Here is a 23,422-nt window from a genome sequence, read left to right on the forward strand (position 1 = left end):
TTGTTAAAGAGTTTAGTGAGTCATTCAATACCTTTATTTTCAATAATTTTTCACACTTCAATAAGTACATTGTCTGTGCGAACCACCTTATAGTTTGATCAGTTCAATAACCAAAAATAGTTGATGATGAAGTGTGATAGAACTCGGGCACGATGAAATGTGCTTCTGGTACAACGGAGCGGGATAGACTTCCAAGGCTAGAACTCTAACATCCAAGTCATTTAATGAATGAGAAGTAGTTTCAGTGTGAGAATGAATAAAATACTTGAATCTCGATGTGTGCAGAACTTTATATATAGGGCGATTAGAACTACTTCCGTTTAATACAACGTCTCGTATAGATCACCATCGGATTATATCTGTTGGTGGAAAGTTAACATGAGATTGAAATTATATGCTCAAGAAGACTTAAGTGAGACCGTGCATGTGTCCTTGTGTTTTCCTTGATAATACTTATTATAAAACCTTATTGTGGGAGTCTTCTAAACTTATTACAAAACCCACAATGTGGAAGCCTTACAAAAGATCCAATTGCAATTTATGATTACTATACTAGGAACACTCTCTTACTATGATAGTAGTTAAGAGGGAGATATTACTTATATTTTTCAAAACAAAATGGTAAATAAAACCTTCATATATATAAATATTAAATGGAAGTAAATAAATTCCAGAACAAAAAATATCAAGAAGATACAATTGATCCGTTGAATATAGAAAATCACTGTTCAGAAATAGTAAGCAGCATAGGGCGCCAAGCTTTCCTCTTCAGCAAAGACCTACAACGAAAACCGGTCAAAACCGGGTTACTCAAACCCGGTCCAACCCTCCAACTATCAGACCGAAAAAAACCCATGCCACCCAACATCGGAGAACTAGCACCTCCTTCCGCATCCTCTTCTCGCGGCGGCGACGACACAAACAGATCCTTCAACGAGTGTCTCCGCATCGAATCTTTCTCTTTCTTCTCCAACACCGCCACGTGTCCTTGCCGGCGCGGCGGTCGAGTCAGGCTTAGCCCAAGCAGACTCCGCAGCGTTGTTTTGGGCCTCGGAAGTTGAACCAGCGGGCTTGTCCTTGGGCTTAACGTTGGACTCTTTTCAACACCGCATTGTGTGGCGAAGATCTTGAATTTCTGCAGCTTCGCCATTTGTTTTAGTTCTTCTATCGCTCTCTAAAGTCTATTATTATAGGAGTTTGTGTTGGGATGAAAATGAAGTGAATTTGAATTTGAACGTTGTTGTGGTGATGATTATGAAGGGGACAAAGGTGGTTGATTACTTCTAAGAAGCATGGGATCTATTTTGGGAATGCTTCCAACATATTTATTGGCTTTGTTTTTTTTTCTTCTTTTCTTTAATGTTCTTTTTGTGACTTTAGGACCTATGACCATTGAATGGAATTACATGTAGGACTAACCACTTTTTTCCTGTCTCATTTTAAATACATAAGATGAATTGTTTCACAAACAAAAGAGGCTGGTAACTTGGTGGGTTCATGTCCTATCAACTACTAGTGCAATTACATATACATCTATCTAGAATCGGACACTTCTCTAAAAAATGTGTGTTCATTTTCATGTTAGTTTTTAATTTAATAATTTTTTAAATTATTATCGGTGTCGGCATGTTAGTGTTGATGTTGTGTCTAGTGTCTATGCATGTGTTTGTGCTTCATAGTATCAAAAACTTGGTTAAATTATAAGAAAATGTGGAAGTAAGATGGATATAGAGATAATGCTAGGGGTTGGTGTTGATGAAGGCTTGACATCCAAGAGTGTGTTCCTCTTAAAGTTTTATGTTTGAATCGCACTCGATGCAAATAATTTTTGTATAGTTTTATGTTTGAATCTCGTTAGATGCAAATAATGTTTGTATTAGGTCAGATTATATTATGACTTCAATTAAACCCCGCCAGTAGACAGTGGAGATAGTGATGGACATAAATAGTGGTTTCAATGTGTTGTTTTTGGATTTTGATTTTCAAATAACAATGTTGTCGCATAAATTTTCTTAACCCTTGGGAGTTGAGATATATTCTCTTACCTTTTTTTAGTCCTTTTGAAGCATGTACAACACTCATTACTTTAACCTGATTCTACATTGTAGAGTAAAAAACTCTGGTAAATATTCTTAATTTTATCAAAACATAAAGAATGATAACTATTCTAAGAAAAGATGATTAACCACTGGCATGGGGAGTAGTAGATTCACTTTCCCATTTCTCAGTCAATGACTTTGGTGAAGAAGATACTTGCTTTTTATTCAAAGAAGTTTCATTTAATGATGGGTGTATTTCTTCCGAGCGCGAGGACTCGACAAAATCACGCATTTTCTCTAGATGAACAAACTCAAAATTCCCACCATCAATTTTCTTGAGTTCTTGCAGAACTTGATCCATGGAAGGTCTCAACTCCATGTTTCCTAGCACACACTGAAAAGCCAATTCAGCCACTGAAGATACCATCCTTTTAACTTCACTATCTGATTCAAACCCAAGTGATGGATCAACCAGCTCCCCAATTGCACCTTTTCTTATCTTTTTAGCCGCTAGATTCGCCAAGTTTATTTCCTCTTTTTCTCTAGCAGAATCAATTGCTGTCATATTCGATATTAGCTCGATGAGCACTACACCAAAACTATACACATCACTCTTCACTGAGAGCTTGTAGAGTTGGAGATATTCAGGGTCAAGGTAACCCGGACTTCCTTGTGGAGCAGTGGAAACATGGCTGACATTGTTCGGGAACAACCTCGACAGTCCAAAATCTGCTAGCTTAACAGAAAAGTTAGTGTCAAGTAGAATGTTGTTGGTTTTGACATCTCGATGAATGATGTCAGAAGCGTGTAGATAAGCCAACGCAGAAGCAGTTTCTATTGCAATTTGCATTCGAATAGGCCATGTCAGCAAACCGGTCTTAGCTAAATCACCATGGAGATGGCTAGCAACGGTTCCATTTGGAATGTATTCATATACAAGGAGTAGCTCGCGACTGTGACGCGAAGTGCAGCCATAGAGGGACACCAGGTTCCTATGGCGCAAGCGAGCGAGTAATTCAATTTCATTCACAAACTGATCTACTCTCCTGTAATTGTGCTCAAATAATCTTTTCACAGCTACCTCCCTTCCATCTTTGAGTTTCCCTGGTTTTTTAAATATCATGCTCAGTAACATATTAAGCTGTGAGTTAAGTTATAAAATAGAATAAGTGAGTGCTAACCGTAGTACACAGTGCCAAAACCTCCATCTCCTAGCGTTCTAGTGCTGTCGAAATTGTTTGTTGCTTGTTGAAGCTCTTCATAAGAGAAGACAGGTATACCAAAGAAGAGCTTGTTTGACTCTGATTCACGATTTGGATGAGGATCAACAAAAGCGTTGTTACTTGGTTGGAGTTGGATGCATGCAGAGTCATATTTCCGTTTGAAATACCGTAGCGTGAGGAACAATCCAACTATGATCCATGGTCCTACACCGACTCCTTTAACAGTAGATTGTAATGAATTTTAGTTTGACAGTTGACAAAAACTTGCATTGTTATGTCGATTTAACTTCGAAACTTATAAACTAGTAAACAAAAGAAACGTAAAAAGAACTGTTCTAATTGGTTAACAATCATAATAAGCTGTTAAAGAAGGTAGAAAAGCATAAATATATATGCAAATGCACAGAATCAGTACCTAAAACCAATGGAAGCTTCCAAGATGGAGGACTTCTATGTTTCCTTGCACAATAAATTTGTCTGTTGTTGCGAGCATAACAATGACCTTTTGCATCATGGTGACACCGTTCACACTCATCGGAAGGTTGAAATTTAAAGGTAATTTCATGAACTAAGAATGGAAATGGATTTCCAGAAAGTGCAAAGCCTAACTCAACGATAGGAAGATAAAGCAAAAAACACGTCGAGAAAGAGCGATTGGACTCACCATCGGATATTGAGTCACCGAAATAAAAATCATATTTTGGACAAGAGCTGTTCTTGAAGAAATTATTTGGAGGATTGGTGACTAATTTTTGGGTACGGTTGCATTTGAAAGCAGTTATGTTGTCTTTCATATAAAACGTTCCAAAAGGAGAAGGTGAAGGGAGGATAATATTAACATAGGTGAAGACTTCACAAGCACTTTTCATCAAAAGGTGGTTGAAATTCTGGTCAATAATGGAAATAGTGTTTCCCTTGGATGAGTCATAAGCAATGTTTGTAACTTGAAAGAGTTTTCCTCCTTTGGTTAACTGTACATGCTTCATAGAAGTTTGGTTAACATCATCGCAACCATGAATTGCCAATGCACCACAGTTTGGGAATCCAAACTTCGTAAAAGGGGAGCGAAGAAATCCAAGATTTCCACAATCAAATGAGTCTGGACAATCATCACTGTGTCCATTTCCTTTGTTAGTTGAGATAATTAACAGTAGTAGAGTTGAATGAGAGAACAAAAGGAAACTATGATGTACTACTGCATAAACGAAAGACATCGAATTATGTTTCACAATTTGTTTCATAATTGTTACTGTAATTTGTTATACATAAATATGTTCTTTGAAGCCGGATTACACGGAAGTTGACTTGGATACAACACAAGTCTTACTACGAAACTGTTTCTTATTATTAGAAGCGGACCCAGAATGTGCTACACATCTCAAATTTTAAAAAGTATCATTATCTTGTAATACTATTAGTTTGATTCGCTTTTGAATGTTCAAATATACAATTTATAATTTTTTAATCAATAATAATATCATCAAGATGTATATATATATATATATATATATATATATATATATATATATATATATATATATATATATATATATATATATATATATATATATATAAGGATACAACTGTTGAGAAGAGGGATTATTACTCATAATCAAGCTTCTTGTGTTTTCTGTCAGCAGCATGCGAAGGATGTAAATCACATTATGTTGGTTTGCCCTAAGTTAATTCGGTTATGACAGAAAATCCAGTTATGTTTGGAGGTTGTTGTACCTGATGAAATGAACTGTTGTAGTCATCTGTTGAAGTGCATTGAAGTTATGATTGAAAAGATGTTATGTAAGAAGGTAGGAGCTATCTGACTGTCAGTTTGTTGGTGTATTTGGAAATTAAAAAGTGATATAGTTTTCAATAGTGTGGATTGGGATGTTGAAGAACTCTTTTTTCAGATTTTGAGGTACTCTTAGTGGTGGTTTGCTATAGGATTCAAGGATAGAGTTTTATGTAGTTTCATATGAGTGGTTTGAAAACTCGATTTTGTACAATTGAGTATATTTTTTTTTGGAAAGCCAAAAGATAAATATATTGCTGTTAGGCATAAGAGATGCCAGAAGTTACAACAACCTTATTACAGTAAAGTGGTAACAAACCCGTATAGGAACATCCAGTATCATACTACACCAACTATGTAGACAATCCCACACTCCTATTCACCACTCAAACTAGGAGAAAAAGAACAAAACTTATACCTCATACAAAAAGAATGAGACCTCCGTAACTATATTATACCTACCCCATTACAAATAAAAACCAGTACCAGGCCCTGCAGAACTGAATTCTACCCGCGAGAGACTGATACAGCTATGTTGCCAATAAGCTGCTCGCCATACAACCCATACTGAGGCACAATATCATAGTGTGCAGAAAGATAAACCAGACCTCATCTACATGTATTATTACCATTAATGACGTAGACATAAACTGCTCGCTGCTGATTAACGATAATTCGCGCTTACAATCATAATCTGAGGCAACACTTCAACAAAACATCTTACTGAACCACCCTGCATAAGACCCAATGCATCACACATTCCTTCAAGTCCCCAATCAACTAACCACATTTAGAAGCCGACACACCACAATCTCCAACGCAATTTCTACGCACTCCTCCATCCCAAACATTCTTTTGGATTCAAAATCCATTGATTTACCGCGTAGCTAAAACCTCTGACCTTCGACTTTATCTAGCTCCAAGACAGTATCTGAATTGCTTCCACACCATTTCTGTTCCGAGGTTTTGAAAACCTTATCATTCCTCTGTTTCCAAATTGTCCATATACATGCAAACCAAATGACCATGAATCTTTCTTTATTGATTCCGCCTCCACAACTCGTCCCTGCAAACTGCATAAAATTCTGCACAACGGAATTGTGAGAAACATACCAAAATCCTAGCCATCGATACACCTCACTCCATACAATTATCGCTGGCGGACACTCAAAAAAAATGTGCGCAACGTTTTCCTCGCACAAGCAGCCATACAGACATAATACTTGAGATTGTGGTAAGATTCCCCTTTTAACTAAATTCTCTCTACTTGGAATTTTGTTTTTCCGTATTCTCCAAATCAGCACCGACACTTTATGCGGAACAAGTTTGTTCCAAACATCCTCCAATTCCTTGTTTACTACTATTTAAGTCACTCTCCTTTCCATGATCATAGAATAAGCTTTTTTAACCGAGTATCCATTCTTGTACCACCTCCACTTATCTTTAATACCATCCTTCAAAGAAATGCTATAAACCTTATTTCGAATTTCTTCCTCATACCTAACGTTTTCCCCTTCTAACAAACTCTCCCAACTCCCATTCCAAACCGATCCACCGCTTTCACTCTTAATCGCCTCACTAACCGAAATGTCCTTCTCCGTAGATAACCTATATAAATCATGGTATTCATCCTTAAGACTCTTCCCTTCCATCCATGGATCCTTCCAAAATGCAGTTTTCGTTCCGTCCCCAATTTCTATAGACAAATTATTATCAAACTAATGCTTCCTAAAGCTACCATCCTCCTTGTCTAGCATCTGCAGGTCTCTCCACCATAATAAGCTGAATTTATCCATCTTTGTTACCCCAAACTCACTCTTACCGTACTTACTTTTCAAGATTTTAGCCCACAACATGTCTTTCTCCGTGTGTAACCTCCACTTCCTCTTTCCTAATAGCGCTAAATTAAATGCCTTTATATTTTTAATCCCCAAACCTCCTTCCTCCTTCTCCGGACAAATTTTATCCCACTGAACCCAATTCACTTTCCTTCGCTCCAATCCCCCACCTCAAAGGAATTTTTTAAACATAGATTCTAGCTTTGAAATAATACCTGTTTGAGCCTTAACGAATGAAAGAAAATAGACGGGAAGCGCGCATAGAACATACTTTAGAAGGATAATACGACCTCCAATTGAAAGGTGTTTGGTATTCCACGACGCCAATCTACCTCTAACTATGTCAATCACTGATTTCCAGGCACCCATCCTCCGATGATTTCCCCAACAGGAATTTCTAAATATTTGAATGGAATTCCTCCAACCTGACAGTTAAGAACCTCCGCCGCCTCTTCCAGCCACTCTGCTGATGTGTTGATGCCTATTAGAGAACTCTTATGAAAATTTACTTTTAGGCATGATACCAATTCGAACAGTTGCAGTGTCGCTTTAATTGCCCATACATTCTTCCAACTTCTTTTACCCATCTCGATAGTATCGTTAGCATACTGAACATGAGATACCTTCACCTCACCATTGCCGAACTCATAATCATCAAAGAGGTTCCTTTGGACACTTTTATCTGATATATCACCATATGTTGTTAATATGTGTGTGTAATTTCATGATGAGTTATAATTATACATTGTTAATGATGAAATTGTGTAGTTCAAAGTGAGGACTACTGTGATTGCATTATGTACTGTTGTGTATGGTTTGAAGTGGAAGTAGTGATGTCGTTACACTTGTATGTTTATTTTATACGTCATGCATCATGTGTGTCGTGTTAAGAAGTGACGACTCGTTGATTCAGAAGTGGTGATAAGTGATGAGTTTGGATTCGAAGAGGAACTGGGTTTGAAGAGGAACTACAGTGAGTGGATGAATGTCAGTAACATAACTCTATTGTCCACAGAATGGTACCATCATGTTGTGAATGAAGTGAGGGATTGATGATTGTGTTTAATATGTTACCCTTGCTATGTTTTTCACCGCTAATATATTTAAGCATATTCTCACCCTTTCTTTTGTTTGTTATGGTGTTCTATGATGTGGTACAAATAATTAGGATGAGCAATAGTTGTTGTGAGTTGGAAGATGGCATAAATGCTTTTCTTCATTTATTTACTGTTTTCCATTATTTTATTTTTCGGGAACTCTGTCTATAACACTGGGAACTGGTCGTTTAGTTAATGTTTTGAATTAATTAAATTTTATAATTACATTATTTTGAAGATATAACTTAAAGTATATTTTATTTTGTTAAGTTCCGCTGCAAGTTTCTGATTTAATTGAATGAGTATGCATGTTGAGTATGTGTAACACCTTATCTTGAGGAAATATTTAACTATCTTTTATATAAAAAGAGTTGAGGGTTGTAGGGTGTTATATCAGAGCTCGGTTGGTCCATCCGAACAAGTTTTTGTGATTTTATTTGTTCCCTAGTATGCAACATGTACATGGATATTATCGATAAATGTTTCTTCTAATGGTTGTTTATATGTGTGCAAATAAATAGTTGGAGGTAGAAATGATGAAGCGGTTGTTGATGCTCTAGGAGCACTGGCTCAGGTGATGACGCTAGAAACCAAGGCCTTGTAGGCTCAACATAATCAACAAGGAGAGGTTGATAATTTCCATAGGCTGAGTAAGTTTCAGAGGAACAACCTGCATACTTTTAAGGGAAGGTACGATCTTGAGGGTGCTCAGAGTTGGCTTCAGGAGATCGAGAAGATATTTCGAGTTAGGTTTTAATTGATGAGCAGAAACTGCTATTTGGGACACATATGTTATCGGATGAGGCTGAGTAATTGTGGGATAATGCTCGCTAGAGGTTGGAAGCTGTAGGTATCGAGATCACTTGGGAGAACTTCAAGAAAGAGATGATGATCCCAATAAGAAAGAGATGGAATTCTCGCAACTGAAGTAAGGAAACATGTATGCGCATGGCTATGCGTTTAAGTTAGAGGAGTTGGTGAAATTTTGTTCCCACTATAATGGTGTGGAAAATGAAAGGTCGAAATGTGTGAAGTTTGAGAGCGGATTACGTCCTGAGATCAAGCAGTTCATTGGTTATCAGAAGATTCGCCAATTCTCAGTGCTGGTTAACAAATGTAGGATCTACGATGTGGATATTCAGGCCATATATGCTCACTACAAGATTGTTAGTGAGAAGAATAACGGGAATCTGAACCGAGGAAAATATTATGGGGCTCCAGCTGATAAAGGAAAATAGAAGTTTCGACTGAAGTCTGTAGGTGAGAAAGAAGAAAGTGGGGGAGGCACTCCTGCTTCTTTGAGATTTTTCAACTGTGGAGAGATCGGTCATCGTGCTAATGCGTGCAAGAGTTCTAGTCAGAAATGTTTTAAGTATGGGGAAGCCAGGACATTGTATTGCTGAGTGTAAGAGTAGTGTTTTGAATTGTGAACTTGGTCACATCAGTACTCAGTGCCAAAAGCCTAAGAAAGCTCAATTAAGTGGAAAGGTCTTTGAATTGAGTGGTATCGATATTTTTGGAGCATATAACTTGATTAGAGGTACGTGTATCATTAGTGGTGTTTTTGTGATTGACATTATAGATATTAGTGTGATGCATTCGTTTATATCTCTTGATTATGTTAAGTAGTTGAATTTAGAAGTGTCTTACATGATTGGCATTTTGGTTATTGATACCTCTATTAATGGCTCGGTGACTACTATGTCTATCTGTTTGAATTGTCCTTTGATAATTTATGGTAGAGACTTTAGATTTGACTTGATCTGTTTTTCTTTGAGTCAACTCGATGTGATTTTGGGGATGAACTGATTAGAGTTCAACCATGTTTATATCAACAGTTTTGACAAGACTGTATTGTTTCCCAAACCCAAAGAGAAACAGATTTGAGATTCACGTTCGTTGGCCAGGTTGAGATGTATTTGAGGGGGAATGATCAAGTACTCGTGATGTTCGCTTCCTTGAGAGTGGATAATGATGTTAGGGCTAGTGATATGCATGTGGTATGTTATTTTCTTGAAGATATTTGTGACTGGCCGCTGGAACGAGAAGTTTAGTTCGCCATAGATTTAGTACCTGGTACTAGTCATGTGTCGATGGAACCATATCGAATGTTTACGTTGGAGTTGGATGACCCGAAGAAATAGTTAGAAGACCTGTTGGAGAAGAAGCTTGTCAGACCTTGTGTTTCACCGTGGGGAGCGCCAGTGTTATTGGGTAAGAAGAAAGATGGTAGCATGAGGTTGTGTGTTAATTATCGAAAACTGAATAAGGTTACTATCAAGAAAAAGTATCCTCTTCCTAGGATCGATGACCTTATGGATCAGTTGGTTGATGCTTGTGTGTTTAGTAAGATTGACTTGAGATTACGTTATCATCATATTTGAGTGAAGGCTGAAGATATTTCAAAGACTACGTTTAGAACTCGATATGGTCACTATGAGAACTCGATGACTACGTTAAGAATGCATTTGGCGGTATCTCTGGTTTTCCTTCATCACTTTGTTGATTTTCATACCACATAAAAAATTGCAGCCAACATTCTCATGTTCATTCTGCAACCAAAATTAGTAACATCAAACCCAACTCAGGAAAACGAAGGAGAATGTTCCCAAATTATTCACAACATACGTACATACCTTAAAGTATATGCAGCCCCAAAAAAGCTTACCCAGGTTTCTTCCTTTCTTCTTAACTGAACGTATCACAACTTTGGATCCACACATGCATGTTGGTTGATTGGGATCCACTCAAAATTAGCGAATTGGAGTTCTCAGCTCTCACGTTTGTTCCACTACCACTGTATTGAGTTGTTGAGGCTGAATTTCAAAATTAAGGTTCTGGAATTTGGGGGTTTCACGTTTTGTTCTTCTAATTGTAGGTTTCAGCCATATATCTTTCTCTTTAAGTGAGTTAACAAACATAATCAGCAAGGTTAAGTAACACCTAAGCACCATTTGTGCCACATCACGTTTTTTAGAACAAAATTTGTGGACAAGGGCAACGCTGAAGGAGTTAGTCAACCTAAAGGACTTAGTTGTAGCGAAATCAACATAAGGGACCAAAGTGTTACAATTAAATAACTTAAAGGACCACAGGGGTAATTTAACCTATATTTATTATATCTTAGTAATGGTTGGTTGATCTTTTTTACCATATATTATTCATACTCTATTATAATCTTTATTTCGCGTACTTTTGTCATTCTAATGAAAACTCTAACCTCCTTTTCTCCTTACTCTCTTCATTTTCTTTTGATAATTTAATATATGTCGTCATCTCTAATCGAGACGAGATCTCCTGAATAACAATTATATTGTCTCAAGTTTTTGGAGGCTCTCTATAGATTAGTCATGGTTCTACCATGACAAAATAATTAGGGGCCCTATTTAACCACATTTGATAGTGACAAAGATTTATGAGGCCCTATTTAGTTATGATTTAACCATGAAAATTGAGGCCATGTACGGTAGACCGCCTTGCACGCCCTAGATCTCAATCTGATAGTTGAGATAAACGAAAGGTTTTAGGTTTTAAGATAAGGTTTAAACTTGTGGGTAGGCCAATATATATAAGATATCTTATCCTAATAGCTGAGATAATCCAAAGGTGTTTTGAGATAATCTAATACTAGCGTTCAGACGGGCACTCACATGTCCGTCTGTCCGCTTTTTTTAATCCACATAGACGTGTAAAATAATAAGATATTATTTGTTAACGGTTTCAAAAAGTGAAAAAATTGAAAATTTAAAAATTATTAATTGTAAAAGTGTGAGATAGAAGTTATTTTTTATTTAAAAATAAGTAACCAACTTTCACTTAACCGACTTCCACTTATCACCTTTAATTACTTTTTTGAAATATTTACAATAAATAAAGGGTAAAATAGGAAAGAAAATAGGCTACACCAAAACATAGTTTTTCCTTTATATATTGTTATAGATGCATTATCGCACATCAAATAAATTGTACTCATTCCATTCGCTTATATAAGTAAATTTTGACTCTTAGGCTCGTTAAATAATTGATGTATCTAGTTTATATATTGTCTAAATATATTATTTATTATTTATTGAGTGAACCTAAAAATAAAAATTTGTTTATAAAAGATAATGGAGGGATAAAAGATCATGGAGGGAGTATATTATTTTGGTTTTCAAATAACTAGGGGTGTTCGCGGTGCGGTTTGGGCGATTTTGACGTAAAAAATCACCCGAACCGCAAGAGGAAAAAATGTGCGGTTTGGTTTGGTTCGATTGACTTTTATAAATAAAACCGAACCAAATCAAACCAAACCAATGCGGTTCGGATTGGTTCGGTTGGTTCGGTTTTTTTATAAATATTTATTGAGTCATATATACACATTGATGACAACACAACTTTCCATTTAATATATAAAAATAATATTAGATAAAAGTGGAATAAAAAATATAAAATAGTAGCATAAAATAATATCAAAAACATTATAATGAAATAGAAAAAAAGAGGAGATGAAATATTAGATAAGATGAAAAAGAAATAGCAGAAGAGATGCGATTAGATAAGAAGAGGTACATTAAAAACGTAATTGGAAGAGAATAGTAGAATAAAAATAATAAGATGAAAAAGAAAGAACTTAAGAGATGAAAGACTAGAAAAGAATATGTGATATGTATTTGGAAAAGAAGATGAGAAGAAAATGCAATACCGCCAGAAGAGATTTGAGAAGACTTAAACTGAAACTTTAAGTGTGAGAAAGAGAAAATCATTCGTAATCGTAAGGCTAAGACATAATAGGTTGTGGTTGGATTGGATATAAGTTAATTGAAGTTTGGGAGGATGTAACATAATGCGGGTTTGTTTGGTTTGGTTTGGTTTGTAAAATACAAACCGCAAACCGAACCGCGCGGTTTGTTAAAAATTGGTCCAAATACATCCGAATCAAATGTAGTTTTTTACGGTTTCGATTTAGTTTGGTTCGATTTTGCGGTTTTTTATTAGGCCGGTTTAGTTTTGAACATCACTACAAATAACAATATTATGCACAAATTTTCTTAACCCTATGCAGTTTTAAAGTATGTGCAACACAACACTCATTACGCAATCCAGATACTACATTGTAGAGGAAAAAGACGAGTAAATATTCTTAATTTTACCAAAACATAAAGAATGGTAACTGTTCTTAGAAAAATTGATTAACCACTAACATTGGGAGTAGTAGATTCACTTTCCCATTTCTCAGTCAATGACTTTGGTGAAGTCGATCCTTCTTGCTTTTGATTGATAGAAGTTCCAACTATTGGTGAATTTACTTCTCCAGACTGCGAGGAGCCAGCATAATCATGTACTTTCTCTACATGATCAAACTCAAAATTCCCACCATCAATTTTCTTGAGTTCTTGCAAAACTTGATCCATGGAAGGTCTTAATTCCATGTCTCCAACCACACACTGAAAAGCCAATTCTGCCACTGAAGTTACCATCCTTTTAACTTCACTATCTGATTCAAAACCAAGTGAAGGGTCAACCAATTCCCCAATTGCTCCTTTTCTTATCTTCTTAGCTGCTAGATTTGCCAAGTTAATTTCCTCTCCTTCCCTCGAGGAATCAATTGCTGTCATAGACGATATTAGCTCGATGAGCACAACGCCAAAACTATAAACATCACTCTTCACGGAGAGCTTGTAGAGTTGGAGATATTCAGGGTCTAGATAACCCGGACTTCCTTGTGGACCTGTTGAAACATGGCTGACATTGTTCGGAAACAACCTCGATAGTCCAAAATCAGCTACCTTAACAGAAAAGTTAACGTCAAGTAGAATGTTGTTGGTTTTGACATCACGGTGAATGATGTCGGAAGCATGTAGATAAGCCAATGCAGAAGCAGTTTCTATTGCAATTTGCATTCTAATAGGCCATGTCAACAAACCGGCCCTAGCTAAATTACCATGGAGATGGCTAGCGACGGTTCCATTTGGAATGTATTCATATACAAGGAGTAGCTCACGGCTGTAACGTGAAGTGCAGCCATAGAGGGACACTAGATTCCTATGATGCAAGCGAGCGAGTACTTCGATTTCATTCACAAACTGTTCTACTCTCCTGTAATTATGCTCAAATAAGTGTTTGACAGCAACTTCCCTTCCATCTTTGATTTTCCCTGATTTTCAAATATCAATGATGATTTAAATCAGTAACATTGAATTGCAAATTATATTATATAGCCCTTGTCCGGATAAACAGTCTAATGAAACACTTATCGTATAAGTGCTTATCATGTTCTCTCTAGCTAGTACTATAAGCCATTTTCATATAAGTGCTTACCATAGTAAACAGTGCCAAAACCTCCATCTCCTAGCTTTCTACTGCGGTCGAAATTGTTTGTTGCTTGTCGAAGCTCTTCATACGAGAAGACAGATACCCCGAAGAAGAGCTTGTTTGACTCCATTTCACGATTTGGATGGAAATCAGCAGAAATGTTGTTGCTTAGTTGGTGCTGGATGTGAGTGTGGGCATATTTCCGTTTGCATAATGTGAGGAACAATCCAACTATGATGATGATGCATAGTCCAACACCAACTCCTATAACATTTCATTGTAATGACTTTTAGTTTCACAGTTGACAGAAACTTGCACAAATCGGTAATGTTTGGAAGCACAAACTAGTTATATTGAGCATTAAAATATGCACATCACCTAAAACCAACCGTAGCTTCCTAATTGAACTTCTGCCCTTCCTGCATAATAATTCAAGTAGATAGTTAGCAAATTTCTTATGATCCAAGAAACGTCTTAACAGTTTCTAGAAGTTTTGTTAATGCATTACCCTGCGCAATAAACTTCTCCGTTGTTGTGAGCACGACAGTGACCTTTTATATCATGGTGACAGTGTTGACATTCATCTGAAGGTTGAAACTGATAGGTAATTTCATGAGCTAACAACGGATACGGATTACCAGAAAGTGCAAAGCCTAAACCAATGACAGGAAGATGAAACAACGAACACGTCGTGAAAGAGCGATTAGACTCACCATCGGATATTGAATCACCGAAATAAAAATCATAGTTCGGACAAGAACTATTTTTGAAGAAATTACTTGGAGGGTTGGTGACTAGTTTTTGGGTTCGGTTGCATTTGAAAGCAGTTATATTGTCTTTCATAGAAAAAGTTCCAAAAGGAGAGGGAGGAGGGATAGTAATATTAACATAGGTGTATACATCACAAGCATTTTTAATCAAAAGGTTGGTGAAATTCGGGTCAATAATGGAAATAGGGTTACCCCTGGACCAGCTATTATCAATATTTGTAACTTGAAAGTGTCTTCCTCCTTTGGTTAATTGGATGGTCTTCATTGCAGTTTTGTTGTGATCATCACAACCTTGAATTGCCAATGCACCACAGTTTGGGAATCCAACCTTGGTAAAAGGAGAGCGAAGAAATCCAAGATATCCACAATCAAATGATTCTGGACAATCATCACTATGTCCATTTCCTTTGCTAGTTAAGATAAGTAACATTAGCAGAGTTAAATGAGAGAACATAAGGAACCTATCATGTACTACTGCATAAACTAAAGACATTGAATTATGTTTCACAATTTGTTTCATAATTGTTACTTTGCACTTACAATAAATAAATATATCCTTTCAAGCCAAATGACACGGCAGTTGACTAGGAAATTACCACACAAGTCTTATGAATCTACGTCAATCAATCACCGACGCCGATGACTTTGCGGTTATAATTGACCACCATTTATTTCAAATCCACTTATATTGCTAAATTCCCTAGAAGAGTAAAACACGTTATATTTCCGTTTGACATTTCTAAAGACCTCGTTCTCAACAAAAATGATGTCTTTACTTCAAAATCAAAGCACTTGCCGACAAATTTTTTGTCTAAATTTTAAATTAATTTATTTAAAATTAATACTATAAACTCTATGATTGATTGTATTTTCCTAAGTGAACTAGGGTGGCAAAAGAAGACTTTAGAAACAAGTAACTTCATGGCAAATCAATAAAACTCATTTAGCGCGTGGTATCACGTGAACTAAGCGAGGTATGACAGTTTAAGATTTAACGGCTAAGTTAGTTCATGGACAGGGAAGGATTTGCTCGTTACGCGAGCTTGGAGGCATGGTAAGTGAGGATAGGCGGCAAAAAAAACATATCCCAATTATCTCGTCAAAATACGATAAAGTTAATAATATTCAAACATCAAAACATGAGTTCAAATAAACCCCCAAGTATTACAAGATCAGAGCATTTGACTCAATACCTAATCAAAATGATAAACCAAAAGCTCCTCGGCTAAATCCTCAGACAAGCTCACTACTCGTCAAAACCTGCACGATGTCACAATGAACATCATTCAAATAGAAGGGTGAGAATTCAAATCATAATAGATACATACCATATGCACAATGAATATAGCATACAATAGCATTATCATTCATCACACTTCATAAATTGAATAAGTTCAACAATTATCGCACAAAATACAATTTCTAATTCTTACTAAGTCAATTCACATCAATTCAAGTAATCACATAACACATAATGCGACTCGAATGCAATTAATGTGACTCAATGCGTGTGGTACCATGTGAATATCAAGCTCGCCGCTCTCGATTATAAACCAGGGCCACGCTTCCGATCGGAACAAGATCAAAACCCTCAAAATATGAACCTTTAGTTCACCGCTCCCAAATCCACCAAGAAGACAAAGTCACGCCTATGTTTTCACACAAGGATCAAAGCCACCCGCTTTTGTTTCCACACAAGGATCAAAGCCACCATGAATGCATGTACAATTATCACAAAACATATACAATTAAGATCATCCATACAATCTTAACATACCGCATACCTCAATAATCCACGCAATGAAGTATCCACCAATTGTACAAAACACACTTATCATATAACAATCACAAAGATGCAAAACAATTAGCATATATTCATTCACACTCATTATGAATATCATACCATATTTATCATGCCAACAATTGTTATCCACAATTCACTAATTCACTACGCACATAAAGATAATCATATGTTATTCACACAACAAAATCATAATTAATTCATCAAGTTCTAACCAATTTTATCCTATCATATAGATAATTACACTAGTTTCCTAATATTTCGAAGGCACAAGAAAAGGAGTTACGGATCAAAAGTTATGCACATTATAATTTTTGCAAAACAGGGCATATTCGCCCGGCGGAATACCTCGCTCGTCCGGCGCTCCATGACAGAAACTTGGCCACCCCTCGCCCACTACGCTCGCCCGGCGCAAACATGTGAGCGCGCACTCGCCCGACGAAGCCACATGCTCGCCCGACGAACAACACCAGAACCAGAAAAATTTGTGCGTTTTCAGCACATCCAACACCAACCCAACTCCGATTCTAAGCAACCAAAACTTATTCCAACAACAATTTATCACATGTTATGGGTTCCTATTCATGTTTCTAATTATGGGTTATCCATATAAAACATTAAACATGACAAGATCATAAAATCTCATTGATTTAACACAAGCCATAACATTATGAAATCTATGAAATTGAGAGATAAATACTTATCATACTACTACACATTGCATACATATATAATTAAGATAATGGAATTCTTCCCCTTACCTTGAATCAAATTCCTTCTTTTTCAAGAATCTCTCAAATCTCCTCTTCTTTCTCTACTCCTCTCTTTTCCCCTAAAAGATAGTATATCCTCTAAAACCATATTTTCCTTTCTATCATCTCTTAAGTTAATTGAGCTTAACCCACCAATCCACATAAAATTATATTTCTACCACTTAGGCCCAATTAGTTATATCTCCCTAATAACTTAATTAACCCAATAGCACAATTACACACATAATTAAATAGTTATCATATCAAATAATAATTAAATAAATAAAATAATAAATAAAAACACCAAATAAAATAACTAATAAAAATCGAGATGTTACGAAAACAAGTGTTAAATTTTTCTCATTGTAGGTCGAGTGCGCTAAGTGGGTTTCAACACGGGCTAAGCGGGTTTGCAATTTTTTAGATTTTATATATTCATTTGTACATCATTTTTTATGTTACTGTTTGGGGAATTTTTGCTTGTTAGATGCTCCAAAAGTTAAAATTGAAGATGAGAAGCCTTCTTGGTTTTGTTGTGAAACTTGACACATTTGGAAAAAAGAGGTTATTGCTCTAAAAGCCAAATTGAACAAGGTGTTAGAACCAAAAGTCACATTTTCTATTGATCCAACAAAGTTTAAACGGTCATTAATAGTACCTTACAAAATGTATAATTTTGTTGAAAAGGAATCAAATAGAAAAGGTCATTCTCATCATCATTTGAATTGTCACTATTGTTGAAAAAAAGTTCATACTATTGCAAAATATAAATTTAGGAGAATTATTATAGACTTGGAAAATAAGAAGGGATACGTGACTTATAGAGACAATAACAAATTTGATATACTTGGAAAAGGTAGTGTCGGTAATCCCTCTTCTATTACTATTAAATATGTTATGTTTGTTGAAAGCCTTAAACATAATATACTTAGCATTAGTTAATTACGCAATAAAGGATACAAAATAGATTTCACAAATGAATGTTGCATAATTGAATATAATGAGAAGAAAGATCAATCGTTTAAGGGCTTGAGGGAAACAATTTCTATATGCTTAACTTGGATGATATGTCTTTGACAAGCACTAAATGTTTAGTAACCATGAATGAAGAATCTTGGTTATGACATAGACGCTTAGCTCATGTCAATTTCTCAAATTAAATTTTCAAAAGACCACTTACGCGATAAATGCCAAATAGGAAAGCATACAAGAGTCTCTTTAAAATCTAAAAACATTGTTTCAACTTCTAGACCTCTTGAGCTTCTCCATATGGATCGTTTTGGTCCTTCACAGACTAAAAGCTTGGGTGGTAACTACTATGGTTTTGTTATCGTAGACGATTATTCTAGATATTTTTAGACCATCTTTTTACATAGTAGAGAGTAGAGACAACCTTTTCGACTTTCACTAGTTTAGAAAAGTTGTCTCAAAATAAAATAAATTTGAATATTGTTGCAATACGAAGCGATCATGGAGGTGAATTTGAAAATCCAAAATAAAATGAATTTGAATATTGTTGCAATACGAAGAGATCATGGAGGTGAATTTGAAAACCACCTCTTTGATGATTACTATGATAAACATGTCATTGAACTTAATTTTTTCTCTCCAAGAACCCACAAAAAATTGGTGTTGTGGAGCGCAAAAATAGAGTTTTAGAGGAGTTGGACGAAGTTTGCACTCACTGGACCCGGCTCCGTTTTAATGATGATAGTGTGAAGAAGGATGATAAATAAAATATATATATCATGACCGAATGGAAAGTGATCCAAGATAGATTCATGAAAACAGATGACATCATGAAATTGCACATCAAAAATCAACTTAGGAAGATTGTATATCTAAAAACAACGGATTTGAAACCACCGCCGAACTGATTAAAACAAAAGGTTCCCCTAAAAAGGTAAAATCGGATTAAAGTGACAACTCCACGAGACGGTCTCCTTCGTATTTTGAGCATGTAACTCACATTTTTCGAATTCTCTAACTCCAAAATCCCTAAAAAAAATTCTAGATTTGATGATAAGCTTGATCATGAAAAGTAAAAGTTAGTTGAAAAGTTTGCAGATATAGAGTTACCTATTCAGGCTATGAAGGTAATGAAGCTGCTACAAAAGAGCAAGAGATACAGGACTATGGAGATGCTCAACCAGAAGCTATTGATGCTCAGACTCCTCAGAGGAAGCACAAACAAAGATCTTCATATTTTGAAGAATTGATTTTGGGTGACAATACTGAACCAGTCAAAACCAAATCCTCCTTCAAGCCTTTTGAAGAGACTCTCCTGGGTTTGGTGTCCCTCTTAGAACCTACATTCGCTGATGAAGCGCTTTTGGACACAGAGCGGATTCTGAAAATGCAACAAGAACTCAATCAATTCTCAATTAATGATGTGTGGGATCTTGTGCCCATATCCAGAGGAAATCATGTGATTAGGAACCAAGTGGATATTTAGAAACAAGCTCAACGAATAAGAATAAGTGAATGAAACAAATGTAATTTCAGAATGTTCACTTTCTCAAAATGGGAAAATGAGACTCTGAGGTATGTATTTATTTTTTTCCCTTCTGGAATGTGAGGCTTTTGAAAATTAAAGTTCTCATGTATTAGAAGCGTCCTATGTGAGAATCTTTTCTTTTGAAAAACTTTTGTCCTCTGGAAACTAAAGATTTTAATTCATTAATGAGCTGTCAGGATAGTGAAAGGTTAATGATTCAACGAAAGACAACTGTCTTGTCGAGAAGCACTCCTACACTTTATGTGACTTTTTGGGATAAGAGATTTTATTGGGATTAGGTTAAAATCTTTTCGCTTTACCCTTATCAGAACTTTTTGCACTGTTCAAGTTATTTTCATCATTACAAAAGCTATTTAAAATCACTCACTCACACTTCAACACTTTTGCTACCACTATCCCACACTTTTACACTTTCAAGACCTAAAAACTCTCTGAAACCAAAACCCATGTTCGTGTTCTTGTTCATGTTCTTGTTCGTGATCGTCTGTAACAATGGCTCATTAACAACAAAAAGAAGACATTGAACCACAAAAAACTTCAACTGCTCAACCGACTATTCAAGGATCATCGTCTCAACAACAGCCTCAACAAGTGGTAGAAGGACTTCCTGTTCTTCAGTGCTCTATTAATATTTCTCAATCGAATGTTCTTAATAAGTTACATGTAGATTTCAACAATCTCCAAGTAAATGGTATGATCTTTATGCAGAATTGGATTTTCAAGGATGGTGAACGTTCTTTCATCTTCTCAACGGACCAATTTTTTCTGAATTAGTAAAGCAATTTTGGGTTATGGCTCAGGAAACTAGACGGGAAATCTCAGCGTGTGTGATTGGTTTGAATATCTGCAACACTGAAGGATCTATTTCCCAACTTCTTAATCATGATGGTAAAGGAAAGAAGCGATATAACCTTGATGATGGAAGTTTGAGTAAGAAGAAATTGAAACAAGTTGCCTAAAGAATTTTCCAGAATAAGAAAAGTTCTAAATATGTCAAAGATCTACATCATAGTCTCAGAGTATGGGCTAAGATTATTCTAGGTTGCATTCGTTAAAGACCTCCGACGAATGCTCTTGACCACATCAACAATGATGAGAAGTTCATGTTGTATTATCTTGCTTTTGAAAACAAAATAAATCTTCCAGCAGTACTTTTTAAGTATCTAAGGGATATGATTAGGAGTTCTAGAATAGACTCTTCTAATGTAAATACCTGGATACCTCTGGGAAGACTTATCTCACTATTTATGGTTGAAAGAAAATTGGTGGAACTTCTTTCTCATCAGAATCAAAATGAGCTTCTTGTCAAAACTTATAGAAGACCTTTTGATGGAAGAAATTTGAAGTTTATGTCTTTTATTTCTTATGTTATTGATCCTTTAGAAGATCGGACGTCAGAAGATGATATGTATGTTATACCGAGCATAGAAGAAGGATACATGTTTACTACTCGTGATTCTTTAGAATCTATTCTTAAGTATATGGAAGAGTGCTTAATTAATAAGGAATCACCCAATGTATCTCCTCAAGTTGTTATGGAACTTATTGTGAACTTTCCAGGAAAGATTCCTCAACATGTTGTCAGATGCATATATGATAGTGTTGAGTCTTGTGGATATCATGACGATCTTTTGGATGAACCAGAAGAACCTCTTGTAAGAAAGAAAAGAAATGTTTCATTTATTCATGTAGATGGACCCTCTGGTACCACAAATTCTCTTGATAATACAGAAGATCCTTTGCAAGCTACTCTACTATCTACAACTAGGTTATATGTTAGTAGATCTTATCAGAATAATATAGTTTCATTGTCCCCTTCTTCTCAATCTCTACCTACCACCTCTGTATTGCCCAAATAACTACTTTTCTAAACCATTTAGAAACCCATAAATCCTCTAGTGATTCTTTAGGTCACGTTCATGTTATCTCATCTGATTCTGAAGAAAAACCTTCTTCCAACTCTGATTCTACCTTGTTTGATAACGACGCACCTGTTACTACATCAAAAAATTCTGATTCGGATATGGATTTTGTTGAATCATTCTCCTCACCTTCTTCTAACCCTATTTCTACTTGTCTGTATTTCTAATCCTTACTCCACACCTTCTAACCCTCTCATCCTTTAAACTGATATTCGTCCTCCACCTTTAAATGACTTACTATATCGTTTTGAAAATGATGCTCTGGATAGACTTCGTCTCTTGACGGATGCTTGCACATAGGGCTTGGATCCTGAAGCAACATATAACATTTGGAATGACTTCAAGAAGTGGATGGATTCAAATGCTTCTGAAGTTCAGTTTTTTTTCTTCAAGAAGGAAATAAGGAAGAAGAATATTGAGATTGGTGCATGCCAGCCTCCTCCAATTCTTATGCTTCCGGCTCCGGAAGTCCATGTGGCTGAAGAGACTGCTTCTGATAAGTAGAATCTCTCCTTTATTGATATTCCTTCTGAGCAGCAAGTAGGTTCTACTTCAGGTGTTGAGAAGTCGCCTGCATCTGGTTCTAGAGATGTGTGTGCTCTGCTTCAACAAACTCTGGATGAGTTTAGAACAGAAAAGGCTTTTGTCAGGGAAAGGTTGGATCTTCAAGATCAACGACATCAAGAACAACAAGCTATTAATGTCGGGATTATGCAACTACTGAGGGAAATTTCTTCCAAGTTTCCTGAGAAGCCTTAGCCATTTTTTTTTACCTTTGTTTTCTTTTGGGAACTTAGTTCCTCTTTATTTCAAAATTTTGTACTTTATCTTCTTAATCAACGAAGTTTATTTTTTTGGTTATTTTGTTTAAAGTCTTTTTGATTTCTAACAAAGGGGGAGAAATTAAGATGGTTTAGATATACCTATTCACAAATATCATTCCCATACATGTTCTAAGACATTGGAACAGAGTCAAACATATACTGTCATCTTATGGTTACAATGGACATGAGTTTGTTTTATTTCAAAGTATTCAAATTTGAATTAACAAGTTATGCGGATGCAGGTTACTTGTCAGATCCTCATAATGGTAAATCAAAGACAAGTTACTTGTTTACATGTGGCAGAATGACTATTTTTTGGAGATCTGTGAAACAAACCATAACTGCAACTTCATCTAATCATGCAAAACTTTTGCCACTACATGAGGCAAGTCGAGAATGTGTTTGATTGAGATCCCTAATTCTAGAAAAATAAATACAACAATAATATGTGAAGATAATACTGCATGCATTGCTCAATTGAAAGATAGTTACATTAAAGGAGATCAAACAAAACACATTTTTCCAAAATTCTTTTTCACTCATGATCTTCATATG

The 23,422-nt window shown here is 35.8% G+C and overlaps 2 protein-coding genes and 1 pseudogene across 2 annotated transcripts; all 3 read right to left on the bottom strand.

Annotated features, from left to right (window-relative positions):
• Nucleotides 1–721: 721 nt before the first annotated feature.
• On the bottom strand, nucleotides 722–1,150 carry LOC131646720 (uncharacterized). Its single transcript, XM_058916692.1, has one exon. The coding sequence runs from the start codon at nucleotides 1,148–1,150 to the stop codon at nucleotides 722–724; it is 429 nt and encodes a 142-aa protein (XP_058772675.1).
• Nucleotides 1,151–1,782: 632 nt separating this feature from the next.
• LOC131610194 (LEAF RUST 10 DISEASE-RESISTANCE LOCUS RECEPTOR-LIKE PROTEIN KINASE-like 1.1) lies at nucleotides 1,783–4,717 on the bottom strand. The gene is made up of 3 exons (XM_058882082.1): nucleotides 3,678–4,717; nucleotides 3,221–3,478; nucleotides 1,783–3,143 (listed from the first exon to the last, which is right to left on the bottom strand). The coding sequence occupies exons 1-3, from the start codon at nucleotides 4,501–4,503 to the stop codon at nucleotides 2,182–2,184; spliced, it is 2,046 nt and encodes a 681-aa protein (XP_058738065.1). The 5' UTR covers nucleotides 4,504–4,717; the 3' UTR covers nucleotides 1,783–2,181.
• Nucleotides 4,718–12,938: 8,221 nt separating this feature from the next.
• Nucleotides 12,939–15,642, bottom strand: LOC131646729 (LEAF RUST 10 DISEASE-RESISTANCE LOCUS RECEPTOR-LIKE PROTEIN KINASE-like 1.1; annotated as a pseudogene).
• Nucleotides 15,643–23,422: the final 7,780 nt, after the last annotated feature.

Source organism: Vicia villosa, linkage group LG1, assembly GCF_029867415.1.
Source record: "Vicia villosa cultivar HV-30 ecotype Madison, WI linkage group LG1, Vvil1.0, whole genome shotgun sequence".
In the NCBI taxonomy this organism is placed as follows: Eukaryota; Viridiplantae; Streptophyta; class Magnoliopsida; order Fabales; family Fabaceae; genus Vicia; species Vicia villosa.

Coding starts and splice junctions, on each gene's coding strand:
- LOC131610194 (XM_058882082.1), bottom strand. CDS start 4,503: ATGAAACAAATTGTGAAACATAATTCGATGTCTTTCGTTTATGCAGTA. Junction 3,479..3,677: donor GAAGCTTCCATTGGTTTTAG/GTACTGATTCTG, acceptor CTACTGTTAAAG/GAGTCGGTGTAGGACCATGG. Junction 3,144..3,220: donor TTTTGGCACTGTGTACTACG/GTTAGCACTCAC, acceptor TTAAAAAACCAG/GGAAACTCAAAGATGGAAGG.
- LOC131646720 (XM_058916692.1), bottom strand. CDS start 1,150: ATGGCGAAGCTGCAGAAATTCAAGATCTTCGCCACACAATGCGGTGTT.